This window comes from Sander lucioperca, chromosome 1 (assembly GCF_008315115.2).
Source record: "Sander lucioperca isolate FBNREF2018 chromosome 1, SLUC_FBN_1.2, whole genome shotgun sequence".
In the NCBI taxonomy this organism is placed as follows: Eukaryota; Metazoa; Chordata; class Actinopteri; order Perciformes; family Percidae; genus Sander; species Sander lucioperca.
The window spans coordinates 36049741-36059873 of NC_050173.1; the positions used below are offsets into that span (position 1 = coordinate 36049741).

Consider the following 10133-nt stretch of genomic DNA (forward strand, 5'->3'; position numbering starts at 1 on the left):
TTTATTATATGATGTTTGCTTGCCTGTGCAGATCCATTGTGGTAGATAAGCTTGGTCTAACTTTCCAGCAATTACTGTAATGTCCAGTAGGGGGCCTCCAGGGATGTAGTGTATGGTTTCCAGTCTCTCCATGTGTTCCTCCCAAGAGCCAAACTGGTACCTGAAGCTGACCTTTTCCTTACAAACCCAGCTTAAGCCAGAGACACTGCATTCAAAATGACCTGCTTCAGACTGTAGGCTAATTTATGAAAGGGGAAACAAATTATTGTAAGTTTGGGACCCTTTGCACTGAAATATTCTAAGACCAACTGTTAATGTAAAGAGAAAACTAAATCTGCCTTGTTTTTATTTGCTGTGAAATATAACATTACAAACAATGGTAATAATGCATTGGCATAAATGGTAAAGCATTGAAAAAGGTCTTAGTTTTCCTTCTGTGAAAATGTGATTGCTGTGACACTCAATTTAAAGACATGTTTACCTTTAAGTTGGAGCATCCTCTGCATACACACAGTTCACTTCAGGCTCAACTTTAATCCATTCACCCACAGAGGATATTTCACTTGTGAGTAAGTTGACTCTAATAGTACCTATCTTTATAGCACGTGCAAACGGCATCTGTAACAGGTTAAAATACAATTGTCAATTTACTGTAGATTAACTGTAGTTTTTTTCAAATTGAGGTATTAAAGCTTGATTTTTAAAAATTAAAAAAATATATAGGTTTTAAATATTGATTCTTGAAAGTAATGATCAATGCATAAGTCTCAAAATTAAAAGACGATTAAATAAGATGCACAAACTACACAATGCAGAAATCTACTCACATGGCTCTCCATGTGTCGGACATCTGGAGACTGCGGAAATACTCTGAAATGTTAAAGTACAACTGATATTGTTTACTCATGGTCCTTGCGGCCTGTTTCTCCAGATGGCTTAAGGAAACATACATTTTGTTTATTAATTTCCTCATTTTTAGTATATACATTAGCCTCAATGAGGGATGGCAGTGCAACACATTTAATAAATCTATCTAAAAAGGTATGTTAGACAGCAAAAAAATTAAAAGCCTGTGAATCCTATTTTATAGATCATTTGTTGTTTTATTCTATTCTAATTTAAATATTTGTTTCGACATTTTCTGTGTTGCAGCATGGAGGGGGCTACAACCACATTTCATTGTGCAACCCTGTATTGTATAATGACAATAAAGCTGAACGTTGAACCTTGATCCTTGATGTTCTATCCTTGGCAACCATTTCTCAATGATGTTGTAGAAGATGTCTTTGTCTCCAACAGTTTTCAGATGATCATCAAGGAGCTCCATCATCTTCTCCTCCGAGGTCGGGAGAGCGCTGATTTTATCAAAGCTTTCCTGTTCAATAACCCCCTTGGTAAGGAGCTCGTCCAAAATTGGTTCAACGTTGCTCATAACATGGATCAGGTGATCTTTCCATGAATCCGCAGCGTACTGTTTTGAGATAGAACCTAAAGAAAGAAATACTCATTGGTAATGTATTGGATTTATTGCATACCAAACATAGTTCTTTCTATCTTCAAAGTGTATCTCTTGGAAATGTATCACATATTAAATTAAGATTGGTTGTTAAATATTGTATGTATCACATTCAAGCAGAAGCCTTACCTTCATGACGAGCCTCAGGAAGAGTTACTGTAAAATAAGCACAAACATGTATGACTTATATATGATTTTTGATATGTGATTTAAGATGACGAGAGACCCATAAAGCGTGATTTTTATACCTGCAATACTTTTGAAAGAAGAAAGTTAATATTTTCAAACTATGGATTTCTAATTCTGATAACAAAAAACTACATCTATGTTTAATGTGGAATTCAAAAACAGAGCAAATCATTTTCTACAATAGTGTCTCAGAAACAAAGAAATGACTTACTTTTTTTATTTTGTACGTTTCAGAGCTATGAACTGAACTCAACTTTTTCTTACCTTTTTGTATTTACAAACGTTCCATTGCTGTTTTATTCTATGTTACATTATTTAATTCTTCCTTTGTTTAAATATGTTCATGGTACCTTGCACACTTGATTATGTAGCTATCTTTAAGGCATACTGTTTCTGCCTTTTCTGCTCTACTTGTAAAGCACTTTGGGTCAACTGTTGTTCGTTTAAATGTGCTATACAAATAAAATTGACTTGACTACATTCAATTATTTTTAAATATGTTGGAATTTAATTTGAGACAGTTAGTACTGACGGACACGCTAACTCTGGTATAGCATTTCCAAAAGATAGTCAAGAGTTTGGGTTTTCTCTTAGTCTCAACAAAGGTCCCTGGCTGGACTGAAACCAGGAATTTTGCGAATCAAGGTAGGGAGTTAACCTCTAGCCCAATAAGGGGCAGGTGCAAAACTTTTCCCATAACGTGTTTTAGGCAGCAGACAAACATAATACATATTCAGAACATTAAAGAAGTAAAGACGCATGTGGACATTAAGCAGAGACAAAAAATACAATACAATATAAATTAAAGCTTAAAGTTGCTAGTAGCCTAGCCAAGGAGGACACGGAGGATTTAAAAAACATGATGGACTCTTCAGAAGAGGTAATTATCTTCACTTGATTTTCTGCCTGTGAAAGTCGCCATACGACACCATTTTCTGAACATAGCCATACTGAGAAATAGAGCTGTAATCGGGCCTTAAAAGTTCGGCCGAAAAGGACCGAGCCGACAGAATTCGGCCCGAGCCGGACACGTACATTTTGATTGACAGCTTTTTAAAAGCCCAAACCCGTTTACAGCCCGACTGTACAAAAGGCCGTCTATCAGCAGTGATTAGAGTAGGCTACATGTCGGAGAATAGCGCGGACACGCGCTTCACACAGCGACCGGGCACACGCACCACTCGGCGGAAAGGGGAGAGAAAGAAAAAAAGAGACTACGCCGCACGCACACAGCTCTTCTGCCTTTCGTCAAGAATGAGTCATTTATACATTTTTTAACATCATTTATTCATGACTAACGTAGGCTAGGCTATAGGCCACTTGGAAGTTGGAACAAAGAAATAAAATAAGTCCTCCAGAGGCCAGCCTCTGTTCGGGCAGAGATCTTCAGCTCTACTGAGAAATACAGAGAGAGTAGTGTGGAGCTGATAGTCTTAATTAGCTTTGTAGCTCAACTCATTTGGCAATGGCTTGAATGTAACGGACGTTCTTTAATATAAAAAAGTTACGCACTAAAGCTTCAAGAATAAGAAAAAAATACATTTTACATACAAATAGCAATAACTAAAAGGTAAAAATAAATAAAAATTAAAAATATATATAAATACAAGATAAATTAATAATTAGAAAAAATCTATAATAAGAAGTAAATAATACTATAATACATTTTAAGGGTTACAACATGCGTAACTTTAACTTTCAAAAATGTCATTATCATTAATGTTAGAACATTTGCTCTTATAAATATGGATATAGACAAACAAATTCAGAAAGTATGGTCAACAACAAAAGCACTAATACAATAGCAAACACAATGTAGGCTACACAAGAGCAGTTCCAAAATAAGTGAAAGGCACTAACAGCACTCTGATAACAAGGCAGGTGACAATAAGGAGTCACTCACTATTAAACCTTTTAAAAAAAAACTTTAGAGAGATCATATCTATGTAAAAGTTTTAAAGAAATGTGTTCAACTTTGTTATTAGTTAGCCTATTTGTGAAGTAAGCTCCAATTTCTTACAGTGAAGGCTGTTAACCAGTTACTTCTAAAAAGATTAATTTCTGATAAGTATTACAGCTCTGAAAATAACACATGGAAACAATCAGACATGGTTATCAGCGAGCAGGGATTGGCCTTTTAAGTCCCGTGCTCAAAAGTGATAGTAAAAAAGCAACCACCAAATGTTCGAGTTGCTACCCGGAAGTCTAGGCGTATAATGCATTTGGTTTATGTTATATATAAGTGTCCTTTATCGCTGATTATTTGGCATGTTCTGCAGCCTGATAGGTCCCAGGCTTATACATGTTCTGTTCTTCTCTAGACTGTATACAACAGTATATGGTAAAAAAAAAAAAAAAAAAAGCTACAGTTAATCTATCTCAGTATCTTCACAGCCACTGACAGAGCACCATCCTCGGTGAAGGTTGACACCAGGAGGCCTGTGATCTCAGTGAAGTCGTGATCAGCTGCTAGGGCGCTCACAGTGGACTGCCTTTCTCTCAGCAGATCTTCTCTCAGCAGCTTGGAGCAGAACAACCTAAAGTGACTCAGACTCAAGTCCTCCAGCGTTTCTGCTAAGGCCTTTTTTAGGGATTTGGAGGCCATTTCTCACAAATGTAAACGTCCCAGATCCAGACTGAGCTGTCCATAGCTAGATCGACTGAAGTCCCTACTACAGGAAGACACATATGGTGCCTTCAAAGGCCGTTGGAAATACAACGATTATTCTAGTCTGTCTATTTGGCACAGATGCCAAACTATGGAGGCTTATTTATTTTTTATTTTTGGATATTTCTTTTGTTGCAGTGTTTGGATTACGTATATAAACAAAAAAGGGGCCCTTTACGCTACTCAGAATGATTTATGTGCATACCTTTTCAAAAGAAAATATGTCTGCGACACTATAATAATAATAATTAATGATTGACAGAATACTGTCATGTCTGTTTGCTACTATAAGTATGAAGCTACAGCCAGCAGCTGGCAAGCTTAGCTTAGCATAAAGACTGGAAACAGCTAGCCTGGCTCCGGCCAAAGATAACAAAAAACACCTACAGTATGTCTCTCCACAAATGTAACTTCAGTCCTTGAGCAACCAGCTGTACTCATGACTTTGTTCACTCACCATTTAAGGAGGATTATACAGCTGTTCAAAGATGGAAGCTCCTAATGATACTGATTTAAATGTTGCAGATAAAACCTAGTATTAGGTGTAAGAATGAATGTGTTTGTCATAATCATGCTTTGTTGTTGTGTCATGGAGGATGACACAATGCAAGGTCTATTTCATGGAGTTGTGTTTTATGCTAAATATACAGTGTTATCTTGACTCAAGACAAACACATGACTGAGATATTAGATGTCAGATAATCTGAACAGTTTTTCTTCAAGCAATGAGAGGGACAGAAACTTAATAAATAAATAGAGGGTTTCTGGAGGATAAACAAGGTTGGAAGGTGAGTGCAGGCTCTAATTAGCAGAGTAGCTGAGTGAACACAATTTCACAAACACATTTAATTCAAACTCTTCCACCTGAAAGAGGGGCTGCTCTCCTGAAAAGGTCCAAGTCCTAATTCAGGTGAGAGCACTTTATCATTTCATTTTACAGCACATTTCCTGCACATAGTCTTCCTATGTGTCCCTTCCACTTTCAGTCAGCAACTGTAAGGAAGTAAACTTTTGAGTAGGGCCCACTATTAACTGGTTTCACCCTTTCAAAATACTTCTATGACTATGATGATTATTATTATTAAAATGAATATCTTTGGCGTTTGGATTATTGGTCAGACCAAACAGCTATTTTTTATTTTATTTTTATTATTATATTTGATATTATAGACCAAACAATTAATGGATGAATTGAGAAAAGAATCAGCAGAATTACCAATAGTGAAACTAATATTTGGTTGCAGCCCTGTGCAAGACTGACAGATAGAAGAACCAACTCCTATCTGAGGCCAACTGCTCAAACACATACCATAATTGTAACTCATGGTTATGTTCATTGTAAGCAGGTTTATGCTGGTGGAAGATTATTTGTTACATTAGTGATACCTTCAATTTAAGGATGTTATTTTAAGCTGAAAATACATGCATGACCTCTATTTAAATGTTGACAGCAATGTAAAAAAGATAAACTTGTATTTTATGTTCTGAGCATTTTACTGCACCATACATGCTCAAACTTGCAACATGCTGGAAAAACCGGGTGTGGGAGCAAGGAAACACTTTGGATTTTTGCCAAGTTACAACATTGCAGAATAAAACAATGCAACAAATTGTCTTAGAAAAACACTGCTGACATTTTTCTTACACCCATGAGGGTCTGACACATGGTGAGAGGATAGGAAGAGGAAGGTCTGCCAGAACAAGTATCTGTAGCAGGCCACTCCTTTTTTTGTCTCATAAACTCCTTCCTCACCTCGTCTCCTCTCTTTCACCATCATGGCTTTCACTGGGAAATATCAGCTGGAGAGTCAAGACAACTATGAGGAGTTTCTGGAAGTAATTGGTATTAGGCTTGTTTTTATTGATACATAAGACAATAATGGATACTTTTGAGTCATCGTTCATTTAAACTTGAATATTTTAAATTTCACCTGCTTTGTCACAGGGCTCCTCAATGCCAAGACAGAGCACAAAGTGGTAACGGAGGTGCTTCAGGATGGGAAGGACTTCACCTGGACACAAACCCTTCCCAACTGGACCTGGTCCAACAAGTTCACCATTGGACAGGAATGTGAGCTGGCGACGATGACAGGCGCTAAATTCAAGGTGAGTTAATAACAGGCACTGGAGAGAAATGATCAGCCACATATTGAAGACTTGTCTTAAAGTTTTCATGTAAGCAAACTCATTGGACATTTCCATCTGTGGCCTTTTGTGTCCTCTGTAGTCTCTTGTCACCATGGAAGGCGACAAGATCTCAATCCAGTTTCCTCAGTACCACTTCACAGCAGAGATCATTGAGGATAAGCTAGTGATGGTAAGACAAGGAAGCACTTCACATGTGCTAAAGCAATGAAACACCATTGCCCAGTAATACTCACTGTTTGTTGTAGTTTTATCCAAAATCATCTGTATCTTTTCATTGTGTCCTCTAGAATTGCATTACTCCAGGAGAGAAGGGTGTGACTTTCAAAAGAGTTAGCAAGAGGATCTAATGCTGCGAGACTCAACATGCTTCAATGGAAAAGAGGCTGCATGCAGGACGCAAAACACATCATATAAATGCTCACTCCAATTACTGAAGCAAGAGGAATAAAGTAACCATCTGTAGTGAGGAGCAAGTGGAGCATCTCGTAGCTTCACAGGACTGTGTTTTGTTGTTTAACTTTCAGATTTTAAATAAATACAAGGAGTGAAACTATGAACTGTATTTCTACATGGATGAAATGATTTAACTGTACCAGTATCCATGTTTGAGCCAATAAACATCATTGAAATATAATTACATTGCAATAATCTGATTTACTTTTTTCAAACCATTGTGACTATGTTCTTTGACATTCTGGGTCTAACAGTATATTTTCTGTGTAACACATATTCACTGCAACGGCAAATACCATTTCACAAGAAAATAAAACAGATATGTTTAAGGATAATTGTATTATCTTTGACATTATAGTTATTTAATGGTTAAAGTTGGAATCCATGGAAACAAACTGATAATAAGACATCAAACGTAACACAGACACACCCAGCTAATTTGTGGTGAACAGATATGAGGGTCCTGGTGTTACATGTGTTGTCCTCCAGGCATTTTGATCATCTTTTATGAGCAGGAAATACAGTGTTCTACTATAAGAGATTTTCTTTTGCATACCCTATTCAGTTTGAAATGTAAACGGTGCTTGCTTAGTCATTACTTTTTTGTATGTGGGATGTTTGTGATTTGTATGTCTATTATTGTATTTACCTAAATGGAAAAGAAGAAACAAATCATTTCATGGTTTGTGGCTTATGACCTGCAACATGTGTGCAGAACCTGTAATTATAAAGTCAGCTGTGGCAACAAGAGCTGAAAAGAGAAACAAATGTCATTCAAAATGTTAAATTAAAAACAAGTTGAAGTCACACTGACATTTAAAATAACTTCTAAACATGCTGACTGTCCATGTCATAATCTGAACCTTTAAATATTAAAATACATGAGCAAAAATCTCTCCACTGCCATTATTATATTAACATAATTATTCATCATTGTTTTCTACATTTGTAGCCCTTTTGGGAGAGCACAGGACTCAAAGGATGCTACCATTGATCAGTGAGTTGGTTCAAACTATTTTGGTCAGGTTGGAGCATGGCCACTTGTGGCTCCTAGCAGGGCTTTATAAATGTTACTTGAAAACAGTGTACTTTCTGTACCAGTAACCATTGATGAAATCTCTAGTAAATAAATGCAGAGATGCAAAAGCCACCTGTTTACACACTATAATCATTTGCAACTGATCCTTCAAAAAAACAAAAGAATACCCAAAGACACAAAGAGATGAATGTTGAATATTTTAAATGATTTATTGTTGGCTATGTAATGCAGCCTTTTCAGGTGTCATTAATGAAGCAGTTCACTGTGTCTTCTTACTAACCATCTTGTTAGTAATGGCACCAATGGTGTTGACCTAAAAAAGTGAGGGAAATTATATTTAAAAAAAAAAAGCTGCATTCTCTGATACACACACAATTTCACCAGTGGAAAGTTGCATGTGTTCACCTCAACAAGCTTGTCACAACCATCTCAGCAGTGTAAGCGTATTTGGGGAACTGAATCTTGAGTTTACCTTCATCCAAAGTGACAGTGGTCTAAAACAACAAGTATGATCAAACTGCAGTTGAACAAAAACAGTGTTTAAACATTTAAAATATCATGAAACATTTAAAGGTGACCTGTTGTCCTCATTTTCAGGTTCATACATGTATTTTGTGTTTCTACTAGAACATGTTGACATGCTTTAATGTTCAAAAAACACTTTTTCACCCCAAGAAAGGTAAAAAGAGGAGACGTCACATGTCATATCATTGGGGGACAACTCATATCGACACATCATCTGTTCTGCAATTGCCCGAAATGCTCAACAGGTGGCGCACTATCATAGAACATGGGGATGATTGAATGATTGATTACTGGGTCGGAATACATTTTATACGTAAAATAAAGATATTGGCCGCCACCCATTTGAATGTAGCCAAAAAGTTCTGTCAGGCTGAAATGCACCCAAAGAGCACCTGAGTGGAAACCATCCCATTATTTTTAGCGCCGTCTGCTGTAACCCTTCAACATCACAGCTTCAGTTACATTGCACATGTGTCATACCCAAATGACATGACGCGTGACGTCTCCTCTTTTTACCCTCCATGATCTCCACATCTGTGCTCTGCTCACGCTGTCTCAGTACCGTCCATGGCAGCCGGGGACTGACTATAACAAAGTAAAGCAGCACTTTCTTCCGTGAAATATCACTAATAATAGCTTATAAACCAAAACACTACACAAGCGGACATATTCCAGCTGGAATGTGATCCAAAAAAGGGAAGAAATTAACATCTGCAGCCAAGATTACAGGATTGCCTGACGTTAGCATGTAGCTACATGTGTAGCAGTGTAGGTATGTAATGTAATGTAATGTAACTGCAGTAGTGTGCCTGGAGCAGATGACCATATAGGCTATAGAAATTCGGCATGGAATGACGTCACCTTTAGCCGAGAGTAGAAAAAACTGTTGGAAGTGAAGTGTTCGGTACGATCTGAAATCTGAGGCATTTGCTCACAGGGATATCTTGTACAGATGTTTACCTCATTATTTGAACCTCTGGCCACATGAACATCCGACATTGTTACATTATATATCGGCAGGCCTATATGACAGAAAATAAGGAAAAGTATAATAAGTCTTCTTTATTAAGAAACAAAAATATTAAATTACCTTGAATGTCTCGCCATTCAGAGTTTCCAGATCACTCTCCTTCCCAATGTTGAATGTGTTGCTCCAGGTATTGTCCATCAAAAATGTAGTCAACCTGAAGTCTTCATTCTGATAGATATCTGTTATGATGTCATCACTGTTGGGGTCTTTGGGGTCTTGATATCCTACAGAGAATATAAGACATTGTTAGCAGCACTAATCAACACTATTTAATCGCATACTTTTGATGACTTTTTTTGAAAGTGAGCACAGGTCTCTTACCAAGAGCATTCAAGAATTCCTTGTAGTTCTCCTGGCTCTCCAGAATATATTTCCCTGTAAAAGCCATGATGAAGCAAACACTTGGCTGCTTGTTGAACTAGACTAAATAAGCTTTATAAATAGCCATTTTTATGCTGTTCCTGTTCTGTTCCTTCATGCAAATCTTTGGGCAGGGCTTAAGCTGTTTTTCACCAGTTTAACCAAATTGATTGAAATCTTTAAAGAAATCTATCTCTAATTGTTG

At 37.0% G+C, this 10133-nt stretch overlaps 1 protein-coding gene and 1 long non-coding RNA gene across 2 annotated transcripts; one reads left to right on the forward strand and one right to left on the reverse strand.

Annotated features, from left to right (window-relative positions):
• Positions 1 to 29: 29 nt before the first annotated feature.
• On the reverse strand, positions 30 to 1901 carry LOC116064371. The gene is made up of 3 exons (XR_004108512.2): positions 828 to 1901; positions 482 to 618; positions 30 to 238 (listed from the first exon to the last, which is right to left on the reverse strand). It is a non-coding gene; the product is annotated as an uncharacterized LOC116064371 (long non-coding RNA).
• Positions 1902 to 6074: 4173 nt separating this feature from the next.
• LOC116064369 (gastrotropin-like) lies at positions 6075 to 7158 on the forward strand. Its single transcript, XM_031319540.2, has 4 exons — positions 6075 to 6216; positions 6319 to 6479; positions 6601 to 6690; positions 6809 to 7158. The coding sequence occupies exons 1-4, from the start codon at positions 6150 to 6152 to the stop codon at positions 6866 to 6868; spliced, it is 378 nt and encodes a 125-aa protein (XP_031175400.1). The 5' UTR covers positions 6075 to 6149; the 3' UTR covers positions 6869 to 7158.
• The last annotated feature ends 2975 nt before the right edge of the window (positions 7159 to 10133 follow it).

Coding starts and splice junctions, on each gene's coding strand:
- LOC116064369 (XM_031319540.2), top strand. CDS start 6,150: ATGGCTTTCACTGGGAAATATCAGCTGGAGAGTCAAGACAACTATGAG. Junction 6,217..6,318: donor GGAGTTTCTGGAAGTAATTG/GTATTAGGCTTG, acceptor GCTTTGTCACAG/GGCTCCTCAATGCCAAGACA. Junction 6,691..6,808: donor TTGAGGATAAGCTAGTGATG/GTAAGACAAGGA, acceptor TGTGTCCTCTAG/AATTGCATTACTCCAGGAGA.